General features: G+C 38.6%; 2 protein-coding genes across 2 annotated transcripts in view; both read right to left on the bottom strand.

Moving 5' to 3' along the window:
* ucp1 (uncoupling protein 1) lies at nt 1-8,852 on the bottom strand. Its single transcript, XM_079616923.1, has 7 exons — nt 8,713-8,852; nt 8,029-8,162; nt 6,648-6,855; nt 6,347-6,544; nt 4,414-4,515; nt 2,151-2,331; nt 1-654 (listed from the first exon to the last, which is right to left on the bottom strand). Exons 2-7 carry the CDS (start codon nt 8,152-8,154, stop codon nt 540-542), a joined length of 930 nt encoding a protein of 309 aa, XP_079473049.1. The 5' UTR covers nt 8,155-8,162; nt 8,713-8,852; the 3' UTR covers nt 1-539.
* A 5,308-nt stretch (nt 8,853-14,160) lies between these two features.
* The window catches only part of tbc1d9 (TBC1 domain family, member 9 (with GRAM domain)), a 43,918-nt gene continuing 39,346 nt past the window's right edge, over nt 14,161-18,732 (bottom strand). The window contains exons 21-22 of the mRNA XM_079614745.1: nt 16,575-17,219; nt 14,161-15,632 (exon numbers count right to left, since the gene is read on the bottom strand). Coding sequence (XP_079470871.1) covers nt 15,579-15,632; nt 16,575-17,219 — 699 coding nt within the window. The 3' untranslated portion in view covers nt 14,161-15,578. The remainder of the gene's footprint in view (nt 15,633-16,574; nt 17,220-18,732) is intronic.

The raw sequence follows: 18,732 nt of genomic DNA, 5'->3' as shown, positions 1-18,732 counted from the left end.
TTGTATAAAGGTGTTTTATTGACGCATACATGCTTATCTTTGTGTCTATATAGGTTTCCAGTGATGAGGCAATCTCACTTTCTAGGTCATTCCAGGGTTACGTGTTGGAAAAGTTTTAGGGTTAAATAGACATTAAAGTAAATGGTTGCTTTAAACAAAGCACTGATTGCTTAAAAAAATGAGGAAAGATAAATATTACATAAACATTATGTACATTAACATATCAAGGGGGGTGAGGTTCAGAATATCCTCTCATTTCAATCTGCATGATGGATGATCAATCGTTGCTCAATGGCTTCATAATTATTTATACATGAAAAATGCCCTGAAGGAGAAACGATGACGATCATGATCTGATTCTGATGTAAAATGCTCATTGATGCATCCCGTATTGTTGCCTGTTCAGCTTCCAAAGCGGAAGTCTGAGAGTGGAAGTTTCTGCGCCTGCGCTCTGGTTTTCATCGTCCCGTCAGTGGTGTTTAAAACAGCCGCTCATGTGAGTCCGTGTGTTTGAAAGGATGTGAGTTTGAGTTTAGCCTCTACGTGGTGGCTTCGAATCTGTCCCTGGACATCATCATAGCCCTCTTCAGCTGCTCGAACGACACGAACATAACCACGTTCCAGGAGCCCAACCTCAGGAAAGATGGAATGAAACTGAAGGAGAAAGAGAAAAAAAGTTTAGTCTGTTAGCGAAAACTACAATAACGATAAAGACACCGTATTTAAGTCGCTCCGGAGTATAAGTCGCATCAGTCAAAAAATGCGTCACGAAGAGGAAAAAACATATATATGTCGCTCCGGACTATAAGTCGCTCCGGAGTATAAGTCGCATCAGTCAAAAAATGCGTCACGAAGAGGAAAAAACATATATATGTCGCTCCGGACTATAAGTCGCTATGGAGTAGAAGTCGCACCAGTCAAAAAATGCGTCACGAAGAGGAAAAAACATATATAAGTCGCTCCAGACTATAAGTCGCTATGGAGTAGAGGTCGCGTCAGTCAAAAAATGCGCCACGAACAGGGAAAAACATATATAAGTCGCTCCGGACTTTAAGTCGATCTGGAGTATAAGTCGCGGCAGTCAAAAAAATGCGTCACGAATAGGAAAAAAACATATATAAGTCGGACTGGACTATAAGTCGCATTTATTTAGAAATTGATTTCACAAAATCCAAGACCAAAAACAAACATTTAATCTGAAAAGGCAAGTTATTCAGCTCCACAACAGCACACAGAACAACAGGCTGAAGGTGTCCGGTGTGTTAACGTAACACATTAACAGTTATTCAGCTACACAATAGCATAAAGAACATATACCTGGGAGGCTGAATAGGCTAAATTAACATTAGCTAGCAAGTCCAACAAGTTACCGGTAAGCAAGTTCACCAACAAGCTCCCGATCTCACTCCACAACACTGAATACATAGGCCCTATGCACAGCTGCACTACTTCCTGAACTTAAGCAGGGTCCTTTGTTTCCTGTCTGCCAGGATTGGCCAAACTGATTAATCCAGGTTTGTCTGACCAACAACAATAATCAGACACACCTGGATTAATCAGTTTGGCCAATCCTGGCAGACAGGAAACAAAGGACCCTGCTTAAATTCAGGAAGTAGTGCAGCTGTGCGCATAGGGCCAATTGAATTCGTCCTCGGTGTCGCTTCAGAACAACTCCACTAACTAGAGCGCCCTCTCGCGGCTGTAGACGGTAATGTTGGTTCATCTCAGTCAGTATGAATTCATTTTGATATATAAGTCGCACCAGACTATAAGTCGCAGGACCAGCCAAACTATGAAAAAAAAGTGCGTCTTATAGTCCGGAAAATACGGTAGTTCTAAAAATCGTTCTAAATATAAATGAATAGTTGTGGTCCACACCAGTTGATGAACAATAAAAACATTAACAGCCAATCAAAATAAAGAGCTTGAGCATTTAAAGCGACAGTGCGTTCTTAGAATAAACAGTATTAGATCAGGTTTTATTATTATTCACCTTTATTTAACCAGGATGCAAATGTGAAATTTACAAGTAGTCTCCAATAATAATTTCGTAATGTAACACTGATCCCAGTCGTATGCTAGGCCCTATAAGTCGTAAACAGCATGCAAGAAGACGGATAGGATCAGTGTTAAAGTGTGTGCTCGCTCACCCTTTGTAAAAGGCGGTTGGTCCCTCTTTGGTCATCATCGTCCAGGCGCAGTTGATGGAGCCTTTGTACTGACCGGGAGGAGAGTTCATATAGCGAGTCTTCACCACGTCCACTGGAGACGCGATCACGGTCGTGATGAAACCGGCGCCGAACGCAGACACAAAATGACACGGAAGATTGTCTGCGATGCAAAAACAGGAATAAATATTACTGATAATGTGCGTTTAAAGGCTCTTGTTAATTTCCTTCAATGTGTCCAGTGCAAGTTATGTTAGTTAACTAAAACATTAAAAAAATTCATTACTTGAAATAGTTAGTTAACTGAAATAAAGTGAAATATTAAAAAAATATATTTCATTGCAACATTTCTCATTTTCATTTAGTTGGACCCTTTGGTGGGGTTAAACTAGTCATTTTTGACTGAAAATTTTTCCGAACATTTTTGCATTTTTAACTTCATCAGAATGGTACAAAACGTAGTAAAGGTTTTGGCGCTTACTATGTAAACACACACACACACACACACACACACACACACACACACACACACACACACACACACACACACACACACACACACACACACACACACACACACACACACACACACACACACACACACACACACACACACACACACACACACACACACACACACACACACACACACACACACACACACACACACACACACACACACACACACACACACACACACACACACACACACACACACACACACACACACACACACACACACACACACACACACACACACACACACACACACACACACACACACACACACACACACACACACACACACACACACACACACACACACACACACACACACACACACACACACACACACACACACACACACACACACACACACACACACACAAATCATGGACATCTTTTGAAAAGGTTAAATGGTCCTGAAAAAAATAGTCACACTTGTATTGTTCGTGGTCAAAAATGACCGCATCGAAAATTAAACGAATCGAAAAAAAAACCCTAATTGTATCTAGTGCAAACGTTTGGTACTGCACCCCAACAAAATCGTACTAATAATTTTTTGAGATATCAACCTCAAATTTCGAGCACAACTTTGATTTTTCTCAGAGTTCTAGAGTAAAAAAAAATTGGAAAATATACACTGTCATATATAATAAAAAATATTAATAGTATACATTTTCATAATAATAACCTTAAACTTCTACAACTTTTTTAGTTTGTTTCAGCAATAATCTGCCATGTGTCGTCTTTAAATAGAGACCAAACTTAAGTCTGTGCTCTAAAGCTTTCAAGATTTATTATAGTTGGAAAATTAATTTTCAGGCAATACATGGATCATAACTATTGATTCCATATATATATTTAGTACCATAAAATATTAAAAAACAAACATTATTGAACTAAAATATAATACGATAATTTCATTGAAATAAAAAAACTAAATCAGTTATTTAAAATAAAAAAATAAGTAATATACAGATATTTTTTTTAACTGACAAAAAACAAAATGAATAAAGAATTAATTAAAATGGAAAATATAAGAATATATTTTTTATATATTTACAGTTTTCACTTTAATTTTAAGTTTTAGTAGTTTTGTAATGAGAGATGTAAATGTTTTATTTAGGTTTAATTGATTTTTGTGTGTGTTGGTTTTAGTAATTTTACTACTTAAATTAAAACATTTCAAATTCTTTGTTGTTAATTGAAAAAAAAAAGGATCAGTTAGTTGGCAAGGTAGCATTTCTAATTTTAGCTGAAGTTAACACTATAACATGACTGGTGCTTTCACAGGCCTCTACTATAAATGTGCTGATGTCATGTGATGGTTTGCTGGTCACCAGTACTATCTTATCTGGTGGAAGTGGTTTGTACTGGTTGATTCCAACACGATCCACACTGGTTATTGGAAGTTGGGCAGTAAAGGGAGGGTGTGTGAGCTTTTGACCAATCACAGGCGCTCCAGCTGTGTCGCCTTATGGACTCTTGGCCTGATTTCCAGGCTCGGCACATGCTTTGAGTTTTGGGGAACGTGCTGAAATCATATTTTATGGATTTAATGATCCCTACTTAAAATGCTCCCTACTCCCTAATAAAATTGCTAAATAAAAACAAGATGTTTTGCTATATGAACAGGACGTTGGGAGCGCCGTATCAAAGAGCTCGTCATGTTTTTTTAAAATATCCTTTTTTAAGGATTTCCAGGCGTACTGTGAGTTTTTTCAGTCGTGGGTCTTCTTACCTGAAAGGAGTTTATGTTTGAGAATGGCTTCTTTGATGAGATCGTAAGACACCAGCTCTGTGCAGTTGACCAGGGCGTTCCTCGTGATGTTCGGCAGAGTTCCTGTATTCACACAAATCACATATAAATAAAATATTAATCGGGATCATCAGTGCTGTTGTTTCTTAAACAAAACCAGAGCTGGCATGAGAAAAACACATGCATATTAGGATTAAGAAATTATTTTGGCCAAAATACAGTTTGAATACATGCTGTGCACATCTTAGAAACACATTTTTCTAAATATATTACGTAATGTACTTCAAGATGCGAACAAAGTGATTACTAATTACTAATCTGTTGAGAAGCGTATCATTATATTGGATCTGTGCATCAGGTCTTAAAGTGACAGCAGCCTATAAATACCTGCTACCTAAATGTCAATCAAACAAATCACAGCTTTAACAAAGATTTACGGTATATATTTTCAATTTATACAGTATAGTGTTATATTAGATTTAGGCCTGATTATTAGCCTACATGTCTGTACCTGAATAAAGTATTTAGACCTTTGCAACTTATTAGTGTATTTGATCTTGTTTTTTATTTTATTTTTTTATTGACGGTTCACTTGCCTTTAATAATGTTTGAACTTTATTAGTTAGGCTAGTCATTTTTGCTGTGGTATCGAAGAACTTAAAAGTGTGTTTAAAGTAGGGGTGTAACGATACCCTCATTATGTCACGATTTTGATACATATCACAATACTGAACTCACGATGCGATATTCCAAGATATGCAAAATGCACTGTTGATTAAAATGCTAAATTTGATATTGCATTGTGGGTGTAAATTAATATCTTGGACTTGGTGCTGATAACCCAATGCACACGACAATAGAGACACCAGAATAACAATATTCATGATTCTGAAGATGAAAATACAGAATTATTTTAGATGAATATTGCACTGTCACTGACTAGATATATTTATATCAGGACACACAAATATCCCCCCATTGCATTATTATACATTATATTCAACATTATATATACTGTATTTTCCGGACTATAAGTCACACTTTTTTTCATAGTTTGACTGGTCCTGCGACTTATAGTCAGGTGCGACTTATGTATCAAAATTAATTCATACTGACTGAGATGAACCAACATTACCGTCTACAGCCGCGAGAGGGCGCTCTAGTTAGCGAAGTTGTTCTGAAGCGACACCGAGGAAGAGTTCAGTGGATTAAGTGATGAGGAATGAGCTTGTTGGTGAACTTGCTGACCGGTAACATTTTGGACTCGCTGGCTAATGTTAGTTTAGCCTATTCAGCCTCCCAGGTATATGTTCTTTATGCTATTGTGTCGCTGAATAACTGTTAATGTGTTAACTGTTAATGTGCTGTTGTGTAATAACTTGCCTTTCCAGATTAAATGTCTGTTCTTGGTCTTGGATTTAGTGAAATACATTTCTAAATAAATGCGACTTATAGTCCAGTGCGACTTATATATGTTTTTTTTCCTCTTCGTGACGCATTTTTTGACTGATGCGACTTATACTCCGGTAAACACGGTAGCAGTTTAATGTAGTACCGACACTAAACTTGAATTTTTTTCTCACACTGAATTTTTTTATTTTTGGGTGAATTATACACAATACATATTGTCACTATCCACGATACATATTGATGCATTTTTGTATTGCGATATATTTTGAAGTTATATATTGTGTCACGATATATTGTTACACCCCTAGTTTTAAGTAATAAATGGAAAGCAGCGTTACATTTTTTTTTTTTCTGCTGATCCAAAAAATTATCGGCTCCGTGAATCAAAAACCGTAATATGATCCAAACCGTGAGTTTTGTGATCCATTAAACCACTATTATCCAGAGTCTGAGTTAATAAAACTGTAGGGCTTGGAGAAAGCTTCTCTCAGGGCAGAACACACACCTTTCCACAGGCCTCGGAGGCCCTCGAGCTGGAAGATCTGCCTGTAGGCCTGCATGGTCCCGTTGTAGCGTCGGCCCACACCCTGCAGGTTCATCTGGGCCTGGAAGCGCACCTTCACCACATCAGTGGGCTGAGCCACGGACACGGCCATCGCTCCCGTGGTGCAGCCCGCCAAGATCCTCAAGCCCACGTTAGGGTCTGCAAGGACAAAACCAAACCTTCATCCCAACACTCTCGTCTGGCGCAGATGTTACTCGGGTCTCCTCTGTGCAGTGATGTGTGTGTAGAGAGCTGGACTCACTGTCTTTGCCCCGCGTGTAGAAGCTCTTGACGCTGTCGTACAGGCCGATTCGTATGGATGCGAAGGCCATCTGCCTCTGAAGACCTGCGACCAAGCCGTTGTAGAGCGAGCGCGGGCCCTCGGTTCTCACCATGGTGCTGATGGTCCCGAACACACCTCGGTAACGGATGCCCGTAGCAGCGCCCGTCACCGCCTTCTCCCCCTGGATCTGGGACAGCACAGGGACATGGACAGATTGATCAGAGGAATACTTGAGTTGCAAGTATGTGTAATAATGAAAGAAATTCAAACTGATATATCATAATACAACTTTAAACAAAAATGTGTTTTTGTTTAATATGTATAGGACTGGTTGAACAGACAGGGTTTAGATTACGCCAGGATTAGGTCTTAGTTCATGCAAGTAGCTTTTATAAACATGCATTAAAAACTTAGTGGTGTGCATCTTCAGACGAAACATTGACACTGACATATTTTAAGATATATTATAATCTTATAAAGCTTTCAGTTAAAACATCATGTTAGTCTGGGACTAGATTAAGCCTTGTCTGTGAAACCAGGTGAATATGTTTAACATATAATATCTAAGTATTTTTTTTCTTTCAGAAATTCTTTAAAAAAAAGAAGAAGGTATACATTTACAATTTTAAATGTTAATACCTAACAAAATTCCCAAACTACCCAGATTATTTCTATAATATTATTAGTGCAAAAACATAATATAATATATTGTAATATTTCAAAATATATTATAATATACATTTCAATATAATTTAAAACAATCATATTCAGGAAAAGATTATGTATAATTTTTAAATAGATTTACAATTTTAAATGATTATATATTATATAATAATAAAATGATATATATATATAGTATTGTATTGTATATAACGTTTAATATAGTCATATTCAGGAACAGATTATACAAATTTTAAATAGATTTTTAATTTTTTTAGTTCATCAGAAATCTAAAAAAGAAGGTATACATTTAAAATCTGAACTATTAATACAAATATTATTCATACAAATTTGAAAAAATTATATAAATATTAAACAAAGTAAGAAATTGATTAACAAAATTCCTAACTACCCAGATTATATATAAATAATAGAGAGAGAGAGAGAGAGAGAGAGAGAGAGAGAGATGAGAGAGAGAGAGAGAGAGAGAGAGAGAGAGAGAGAGAGAGAGGAGAGAGAGAGAGAGAGGAGAGAGAGATGAGAGAGAGAGATGAGAGAGAGAGAGAGAGGAGAGAGAGAGAGAGATGAGAAGAGAGAGAGAGAGAGAGAGAGAGAGAGAGAGAGAGAGATATTATTGGTGCCAACGCAGTGATGCATCAGCCCAGAGTGCAGAGGCTGTGCCGGGACGTCCCGTCTGTACCTGCAGGCGCACTTTGGCCGTGTCCAGAGGGAAGGTGACCAGATCAGCGATGCATCCGGCCGTTCCTGCACTGAGGACCTTCACCACCAGAGGAGGAGGAACATCGGACGGCTTCAGACCCACCATACTGACCGCTGTCACACACACAACACACACACACAGTCTTCATTATGATCATCCTGCACATTTACATTAATGTAGTTTGAGGTGTGAAAACTGAGGTGCATCCTGGGATGCTTTTAAATGACTGTTATGCTGCACACTTGTTGCAGACAGTACAGCGTACTCTACTTTTCATCCATTGTCTGCAGCACTAACGTCAAGCATTTCAGCTAAATATAGATTTTCAGGAGAAATATAAAAACTCAAGCTTTTGACCGGCGGTGTAAATATTTACAACACATGCAAATGATCTCCAAGTAAAGATCAAAGTATTTCAGCGTGTGTACTTTCATAACACAATATGAAGAGTATTACATATAATACTTTATATTATTTTAAAGAATGTAATTCTATTTCCCATATTTATTCAGAATTTTTAATAATATGCAAATGTTATTTTATAAAACGTTTGATTATAAACTCATGCTATAAACAATAGCTAAATATAATTTATAGACCACACACACACACACACACACACACACACACACACACACACACACACACACACAGATGACTGACCTGCGAGTGATTTCCTCTGTCTGATGGAGTGACAGGGCTGTGAGGATGAAAACCGGCGCTTTGGAGGGAAGAGGACGGCTTCGCTCCTTCTTTATATATCGTTCTCCAAGACAGGCTTTTCCCTCCTCCGCTCGGGGAGGTGTTCCTCTGGGAACGATTACTGGCCAACACAAAGTCCACCCTCCAGCACAGAGTCCAAAACATCCCACATCCAGATAAACAAGCCTTTCAGATAACCAAGTGGACACAAAGCTGGCAAAAACTTGAATCACTGCATCAATGAATGACTACAATTACAACGTGTTGGTGTGTAAAAACATTCCCTTCAGCTTGGATAGGATGATTATATCGGTTCATTGCAACGCTGACTGGAGAAGTTTGTCATATAGCTAATAATGAAAGTGCAGATGCATTGAAGAAAATGCGAGTGGTGCTTGCAGTGGCAAAACTCGGCCCTCGGTTGCTAGGGCATATGCTACAATGTTGTACATGAATGCGTAAGAGCCATAAACCATGTCTGTACGATGTTGTGGAGCTGAAATATGGCTTCTATATGTTGCAATATGGTTGCTAGGTGGCTCAAAACGGTTGCTAGGGTGATGTTAGACGGTTTGTAGTTGTCAGAGATGGTTACTATGGAGTTTTTATAGACTTCTTAGCATGTTATTAACATGTTTTAACACTTAGTTAGTTGTTTGGGGTGGTTGTTATAGGGAGCTCTCGGCCAATAGCAGAGCCGGGACCGTCCTGCGGAGACTCAAAGGTGATTGGCTTCATGGCAGGGTGGGAAACCAAACGACAAACCTCTAGGAATGTCAATGAGTTTCTGTTTGACAGATGGAGGAAAACATCCAATCACTGCACACGTCTAATCAAACACAATAGTACAACCTGTCCGTTCCTCCACACATGTGTTCTGCCCACTACAACTAAACAAAGTGCTCCAGTTATAGACTTCTATATCATCGACAGTCAAAGACTTTCTGGTTCTTTGAGCAGATATGGTTTTAAATTGAACAATCAATATCATCAAAGGACCGTTAAAATGTGATTTCTCTGCCACTGCTTTACCACAAAAAAAAAGAGATAAATGTATATTTAAATGAAAAATAGAAGTATTAATAATAATAATTCAAAACTATTCAAATTAAACTGATTTTTCTGCCACTGCATTACCAGGTAAAATATAAATGCTAAATTTGTATTAAAATTAACCATATACATAGTATTAATAAATAATAAATAAAATAATAATCATTAATAGCAATAGTTATTAATATTATTAATAATAATCCTATATACAACCACTTAAATGGTTCATATTGAATTAAATTGAAATGTAATTTCTCCTCCACTGCATTACCAACTTAATATAGGAACTTAAATGCTAAATATATTTAAATTAAACATTTAAGTATTAATAATAATAATAATTTTAAATTATTGAAATGGAAATGTGATTTCTCCGCAACTGCATTAGCAAAAACTATAAAGGATACATTTATATTTAAATTAAATATATAGATATTATGAATAATTATTAACAACAATATTATTATTATTAATAATTCTACATACAGATATAATCAAACAACTGATAAAATTGAACCAACATTTGATTTCTCCGCCACTGCATTGCAAAAAAAACTTGTTTTGAAAATAACCATATAAATATTACAAATATTAATTCTCTCACACAGAGAGCTAACTGAATCAAAGCTATTTAAGAGAGCAATATCTTTCAGATAATGTCAGATTATATAATAATAATAAAAAACAGATAAGTATTTTTATGGTACAAAGACAATTAGAGTGACAGCATTAAACTTTAACCCACCCAAAATAAATAAATAAACATATCAGACAAAAATGGTGAATTGTGATTAACATCACTCAACTAAACATTTCTCTACATAATAGCAGGAGTCAAATCACGTTTGTCAAGATTATTCCATTGACTGAGTCATGAACCAGCAAATCAATGCACGATTTCCTAAAACTAACCGTCAGAACAATTCACTGAAAGAGGGAGGGGGATATTCTAGCTGTGCATGTTTGCTTGAATGCAATGAAAAACATAAAAAATCAATATATATATATGTGGAAAACAGCAGAGTAAAGTGTCTTTGTCAATCTAATGTGAGCTTCACTGTACGGTGTGATTCCCGCTCGAGAGCGGTCCAGCAGTGGTCTAATGTTTATCTGAGTCATGTGAAGGTGCGACTGAAGTTCATGAGGACTGATAACAGGCTTTCCCCTTATGCAAGAGCCCAGACAAAAGCCACCAGATGCAGCTGGATCATTATCTGCAGCATCTGCTGACTCTCATGAACCACAGCGTATCACAGGAACATCAACTTTACGTCCAGTTCTGGTGGCTTTTAATCTGGTCCACACTGTCATAATAATAATAATAATAAATATAGCCGCAGCAGCAATTTTCGGGGCAAAATAACAGGATGAGCCATGCCAACATGAATGGGAGTGTCAAACCTTATGCGGCAATGAACAATTAAATACATTTTCAGATTATTTTATTCAAAATGGCTGAGAAATCATAAATACAGTCACTAGTGATATAATTTTAATGGTTTATCGCTTTCGACCGATAGGTGGCGCTGTGACCAAATTGATGTGGTGTGGTCAGAGTGAGATTACAATAGCTATGTTTCCATCTTTTCTATGTTTTCATGCGCATTTTGAAGTATCGCATCAGAAATGAGAAATTTCACACACAAAAAAATCCCTTAGAATGTTTTTGCACTCGAAAAAAAATAAAAGTTTTGACAGTTAATGCGAATAATTGGAAGATGGTAACATATTTGCAGAATAAATTCTGACGTTGCGCACATTAAACCCACGTGACTGATAATGACGGCTCTTTTTAGGGAATAGAACCAGATCATTTGGCTCAGCTCAGTAATAATAGTAAATAGCAAAATGGCCGATGTGGGGAAATTTGGGTATCGTTCAACTCAGCATGCTGAACCAAATCTAAAGAGACCAGTTGTGATTTTTGGGCAAACCGTTCAGAAGTTATAAGCAAAAAGAGCAATTTTTTTATATCTCCTGACCACTAGGTGGCACTGCGCCGAAACTGTGCAGGCATCCTCAGGTTATGGTTGTCATAACACACCATGTTTGGTCAGAATTCGTAAACGCTGCAGAGATATAGCCTTACGTTAATTTTGACATGCTCTTCATTGAATTCATTAACACGTTATTCGAGAACGGTTTGGCAAAACATCTTTTTGTCTGAAGATGATCTGGTTAAAAATTTTTTTGCGAATATTGGAGCAATGGCCTAGGAGTTCGAAAAAGTAGTTTTTCCGTAAAATTGAAACGCAAGGAATCAGAGGAAAAAGGAATTTTGTTTCTAGCCCTTACCGTTCAAACGTTATTAGCACAAACGTAAGTGAAACTTTGGACAGCTGGTGGCGCTAGAGGGATTGAGTTAGAAACTCCAAAATGGTCATGGAGACAGTTCAGACTGTCCTCTATCAGTGTGCCAAATTTCATAACTTTCCCGCAAGTAGTTCTATGGGCTGCCATAGATTAATTAATTCATATATAAATAGTTAATATATAACAGTTTAACTTCATTCATCATATCAATTAATAAAATATCTTAAAACATTATTTTCAACAGAACGTTTTGTGTATTAAGCTGACACTATTAAACTGCATCAGAGTGCTGCTATGCAGATTGTCAAGTGTGCAGATTAAAGTAGACTTTGATTTTTTTGGTTAATTCATAAACGACAAAATGTACAGGGATGATTGACTGTTTGTATTGCTTTACAGTCTATGGCACAATACGTGGATCGAGAGTACAAAAGATAGGAGGTTAAAGATCAAACAATCCTTGATAGGTAATCGGATAACCGGAACAGATAAACAGCTGACTTATCCAGAGGTTAATGATGGGAAACTGCTTTAGCGTGTGGTAAAGAGCTTTCTTTACAGGAGAAAAGAAGAGCTGAGAGAATTAAAGCGGAGAAAAGGGTTTCTGCCAGGTAGTGACGCAAGGCTTGTTGACGGAGACAGCTTGGTGTCTTTATACGAGTGCCAAGTGTCTTCTGTGCTGGGACGATCAGGGGACACTAGCGTCTGATTGGACAGCTCCGCTCACACCCTCTGAACGTCAGCGGTGGCCCGACAGAGAGAGCAGGGAGTGCATGGGGATTTCATTCAGGACATTACAGCCTCCGTTACAGCCCTGAACTCTCACAGACAGCGGAGAGTTGAAACACTCAGTCAAATGTGTGCAGATGAAAGCGTCTCTCTACTGGCCTCTAGTGGATAGGACTCTCAGCAGCGTCCCACTTACTGAGTGCATGACCAAGCAGAAAAACACAACCCTTCTGCTGGAGTCTGTGAGGTACACAAAATGTCCCCTGAGAAACTTTGCGTTCCCTGTCCCCCGAGACATAAAATGTCCCCCGGAAACTGCGTTCCCTGTCCCGAGACATTAAATGTCCCCCAGAAACTTTGCGTTCCCTGTCCCCAGACACTTAAAATGTCCCCCAGAAACTTTGCGTTCCCTGTCCCCGAGACATTAAATGTCCCCCAGAAACTTTGCGTTCCCTGTCCCAGAGACATAAAATGTCCCCCAGAAACTTTGCGTTCCCTGTCCCCAGACACTTAAAATGTCCCCCAGAAACTTTGCGTTCCCTGTCCCCCGAGACATAAAATGTCCCCCAGAAACTTTGCGTTCCCTGTCCCAGAGACATAAAATGTCCCCCAGAAACTTTGCGTTCCCTGTCCCCAAGACATAAAATGTCCCCCAGAAACTTTGCGTTCCCTGTCCCAGAGACATAAAATGTCCCCCAGAAACTTTGCGTTCCCTGTCCCCGAGACATAAAATGTCCCCCAGAAACTTTGCGTTCCCTGTCCCCGAGACATTAAATGTCCCCCAGAAACTTTGCGTTCCCTGTCCCCGAGACATAAAATGTCCCCCAGAAACTTTGCGTTCCCTGTCCCCGAGACATAAAATGTCCCCCAGAAACTTTGCGTTCCCTGTCCCCGAGACATAAAATGTCCCCCAGAAACTTTGCGTTCCCTTTCTCCCTAAGACATGAAATGTCCCCCAGAAACTTTGCGTCCCCTGTCTCCCTAAGACATAAAATGTCCTCCAAGCAAAAGCATTAACATATTTTTTCCCCTCCCATTTGGAAATTTATGCAAATTGTAGTGTTGACAATGAATCATGAAGATCACACAACAAAATGTGGGGAAAAGAGATATATTTTTACAAATATTTCTGAGATGCAAGTTAATCAATAACTACGAACTAAAATGTGGACGCAAACTAGCTAGTAACTTCTTTTCCAGCTTTATTTAGCCTAAATCTGTGTCCTTACCCATTCTAGCTTAAAAATATATATTTTATTTAAACTTACAGGATTTCACAACAAATGTTTTTTTTGTTTTGTTTTTTTTGCGGTTTAAGATTTATTGATCGAAAACAATGAAACCACATCAATCGGGGTCTTAATGACTGAAAGCATGTCTCAAAAACGTGGGTAAAACTTTTGGTTGACCTGAGATGAGGAAAAACATTTCCTAAAGGTTCTTTCACGAAGACAATTTACTTCATTTGTAATAGTTTCACAGCACTTTCTGTACTTCATTCACGGAAATGCCAAGCATCAAATAAAACAGAACTGAAGAGAGTCTGATCACAGGACAGGACGTTTCCTTTAACACGTTTAATTCAGGGAAGTGGTCTGAATCATGTACAGGTCAATTTGAACCATTCACAATAAAAACAGAAACTTAAAAACAGCAGCATGAAATAAAGTAGAAACTCGTCTATTTAAAAAAAAACGTAATAAGTTAGGAGAAGGTGCACAGACATCATGCCTGGTGACAACACAGCAAATGAAAAACTGTACAGGATACACTATAATAAACGGTGAACGTCAGATATTATATTATACACAGCTGGACTGCATCGTCTCTCAAGCCCATTCATATCCGAGACTTCAGGTTACGAACATCCTCACTTTTTACAAAGAAGAACAACCCAAAGTGCAGGTGCAAAGGAAGTGAGAGAGGAAGAGAGAAACGAGAAATCTGGGAAATTACAGGTGATTTTGTGGCACATCGTTCCAACAATCCCAGTATTTCTTTCGGGATAAACCTCACGTACCTATTTCCCTATTATTCACATTAAAGGTGCTTTACAATCCCGTAAAAACAAAACCGTTCTCTTAATCTGTCATTTCTTCTTCTTTTTAAAGTAAAAATATCTAGATTGCACAAGGCTTTTTCAGAGAATATGATATATATATTAAAGTTTGCAGTTTAATTGTATTGTTCTTCAAAATAAATGTTTTAAAATGGCTTCTTTTTTTAGCATAAATCTAAACATTTCTATTGAGGTTCATCCTTTTCCAAAAAAATAAATAAAAATGAATAAATTCAATATATTTTCAAAAAAAAAAAGTCATGTGATTGCACGCAGTTTTGTTTCCCAAGTAAAGTGATATTGTTTTGTTTTTTTAGAATGTTTACATACATTTATTGGAACACAACCTAAAAATACGGATTAAGAAAATGTTTTTCTCAGACTAGTGAGCTATTCTAGTCACGATTACTGTGATAAACAGTCTAACTGTATTAGATACTACTATTAGTAAACATTTCTGTATATAAAGTACATCAAGCACATTGTAGTATCCAACGGTTCCTCTCAGACTCTGTACAGGTAAAAAGGTCATTCTGTTGGTCACATGATGAGCCTCCGGGGAAACTCGTAACTGTCGCTCCGTGACGAGCTCCCGCAGACGGGAAGCCTCTGAAGTCTCGCTCTGATTTAACACCAGATACATTGGTTTCGAGGAGATGAATCGGGAGACCAGTTAAAATGAAAGCTCTCTCATCATTTGCTGACCCTCATGTCTTTCCACATTCGACTATTTAAGGTAAAACACAAAAGGAGATATTTAGCCGAATGTCCACGCTGCTCATTTCCATACAATACAAGTTAATGGGGACTGGAGATTTTGACCTCCTAATGACAATAAAAGTGGGCAAAATAATGACTATTACAAAACAGTAATTTGTGCGAGGAACATACTAGAATTTAAGTCGTTATTTACTATTGTATGGTTTAAAGGGATAGTTCGCCCCCAAAAATGACAATTATATCATTAATTACTCGCCATCATGTCATTCCAAACCCGTAAGACTTTTGTTCATCTTCAGAACACAAATAAAGATATTTTTAATGATATTTTAATTATTTCTGTCCCTCCATTGACAGGCTACGCAACTACAACTTTAACGCTTCAGAAATTTCATAAAGAGATCGTAAAACTAATCCATATGAATTTTTTGAAGAGACTCGATCGCTTTATATGACGAACAGATTGAATTTAGGCTTCTATTCACATATAAACATTCATTACTCAATCTAAATTCAATCGGTTCATCTTCTTGATTCATATGGATTAGTTTTACGATCTCTTTATGAACTATATAAAGCGACGAAGTTGCGTAGCCTGTCAATGGAGGAACAGAAATCTCTCAGATTGCATTAAAAATATAATTTGTGTTCGGAAGATCGAAAATATGACGGGTTTGAAAACTCAATTGAAAAGTGCACAAGCAATTTTTATAAATTTTTAGCTTGACGGAGATGGTTTCTATTTACTGTCATTGTGTGGATAAAAACTAGCATCAACTTTCGACTAAATAACTGTTTCACAGAAGAAAAAACATCATGGAACGACATGACTGAGTAAATGATGCTGGAAATCTCATTTTTGTAAAATGTAGGGGTAATAGTTTTTTGTAGCACGTTAGCCTGATAGCGAGATCTCATAGTCACTGACGGACATGTGTTGCTGTCCCACCTTGCGGACGTTCTTGGCGTTGGTGATTCTCGCTGCGATCTCGACGGGCTTCTCGAAGTACTGCACCAGGGCATGTTCTGTGAGCACCGAGGCCAGGAACTGCTCGAACGTGATGGCCCAGTCCTTGTCCACGCTGGCGCTGTGAGGGAGACCACCTTTCCCATGATGCACTGCTCCTCTATGCGTCCCACCGCTGCGTATGAGAACCGTGTCGTCCGTGATGTCCTCGCACTGAAGCTCGTGGGAGCCGGCGCTCAGGACGGAGTACGAGGACACGGACGTGTCGTCTTTGGTCTCGTCGTCTGAGATGAGCATGGCGGAGGACGTGCCCGTGTCTTTGGGTGACGAATCCTCTGGTTTGATGATGTCTAACGGGCCCGTGACGCAGGAGTTGATCTCGGGATCGCAAGGTTTGTGTCTCGCTCGCTCTCGCTTGCTGGTGCGCACTGGGATGCGGTCGTCCTCCTCGTCTTCGTCGTCCTCCTCCTCGTTGTCCTTGTTGTTGGGACAGTTGAAGAGTTTTCCCACCTCTCCCATCTCCAGGAGCAGACTGGTGACCGTGGCGGTGGCGTGATACAGCTCCTGCTCGCTCGGGTCTTCGCTGAACATGTTGTAGAGAGTCTTGCACAGCTCGATGAACTGACTCTGAAGACAGCAGAGAAAAGAAACACACATCAGAAATGAGTCACATTTGACCTGTGAATGAACTAACCTGGTGTCCTTGTCTTGCAGTAGATTTATTTAAATATATTTATTAGATATTAGTTGCTGTTAAAGGGCATATTGCAGGTTAGAGTACCCAGTGAGCCAATGTATAGAACAATAATGTAGGAACTAGATTTAAATATAAACATATACTTATAAAACGCTATTTAGGCTTCTGGAGTCGTTTTTGTGAGAAAATTTTACTTCCGCATTTGAAAACCGCCAAACCGGAAGTGACGTATCATGAGGGAGCGCGGTCAAAGTAAACAATAGGAAAGCAATGGATCGCAATGACAGTTCGGACGCTGAGGAATTTAGGAATTTGTAGCCTAAATGTTTACTCGTATGACGGACCTCAGCCATATAATTATGAGCCTCATATGAAGCCAAGAGAGTAGACAGGTCAGGATTAGACAAAACAACGGTCAGAGGAGACGCATTGAGCTGTGGTCTGAGGAGAACAGGGCAGGAGTCGGGTCTCGGTGAGAGAACAGTGTTAGCTTATAGATGTATTCACGTTAGCCGACGATATGTATAACTCTATGCTCAGATCACAATATTGTAATTATGTGTCAGGCAATAACAAAGCTAGTATTTAGACCCTTACCTGCACGTGTATGTCAGCCATTAGGAGACAGTTTCCAGAGAAAGAGGGACATTATAAAGGTTTTGAATGGCCCCACTTGGTGATAATGAATAAAAAAATAATCACAATCACAGCTTTCTTACTGTATAAAAACTTTATATGTAGAAGCAGCCAACACAAACATTAAAATTCGGAGTACAGATTGAAAATGAACATAATATATTATATTATAATAATAATAATAAGTGTCGGCTGCAGACTTGCAAGACATTACAAGTTTATGGAGGATACGTTAATTAATTAAATTAAAACAAGGCACATTTTGTAAAACAAATGTACAATAAGTGATCTCTGACGGATCCGTGACCGTCATGTTTCCCACCGGTGGCCGACCCACATGCTGACGGCGGACCGGGCGACCAGATGAAGGAGCCGGGACAGTGTGCACATATCGCCGTCATCATATAACGTAACGTTAACTCATCATATCGCTGGGATTATAATCATGCAGTCTATAGTGAACGCTACACACTACCGCGTTTTTCAAAGCAGACGCAGAAGCGAAGTCCCGTCTCTTACCCTGCACAAAACGCACACAAACACGGAAGAAAGCACCATCCTTTTTCTTGTTCGGAAACCTGTGGACTCGATGTCCTGACAGGCCATAATTCACAGTCATTTATCACGATAAATATTAATTGAAATACAACCACCACCGAAAACACACTGAATCACGACCGCTTCAACATAATACCAGCCTACTCTGCACTGAGCGAACGCAGAGCCGGCAAACGACTCCCCATTCTGATGTAATATGACGCGGTGGTGAAAAAAAAGCGTTTTTTCAACACGGTCAAGGAAACTGTC

The sequence above is a fragment of the Phoxinus phoxinus genome (assembly GCF_949152265.1).
Source record: "Phoxinus phoxinus genome assembly, chromosome: 6".
NCBI classification, from domain to species: Eukaryota; Metazoa; Chordata; class Actinopteri; order Cypriniformes; family Leuciscidae; genus Phoxinus; species Phoxinus phoxinus.
Note: the sequence above shows the minus strand (reverse complement) of the source record. Positions and strands in the feature narration are given on the sequence as shown.

Coding starts and splice junctions, on each gene's coding strand:
- ucp1 (XM_079616923.1), bottom strand. CDS start 8,154: ATGGTGGGTCTGAAGCCGTCCGATGTTCCTCCTCCTCTGGTGGTGAAG. Junction 6,856..8,028: donor CGGCCAAAGTGCGCCTGCAG/GTACAGACGGGA, acceptor GTGCTGTCCCAG/ATCCAGGGGGAGAAGGCGGT. Junction 6,545..6,647: donor CTACACGCGGGGCAAAGACA/GTGAGTCCAGCT, acceptor TTGTCCTTGCAG/ACCCTAACGTGGGCTTGAGG.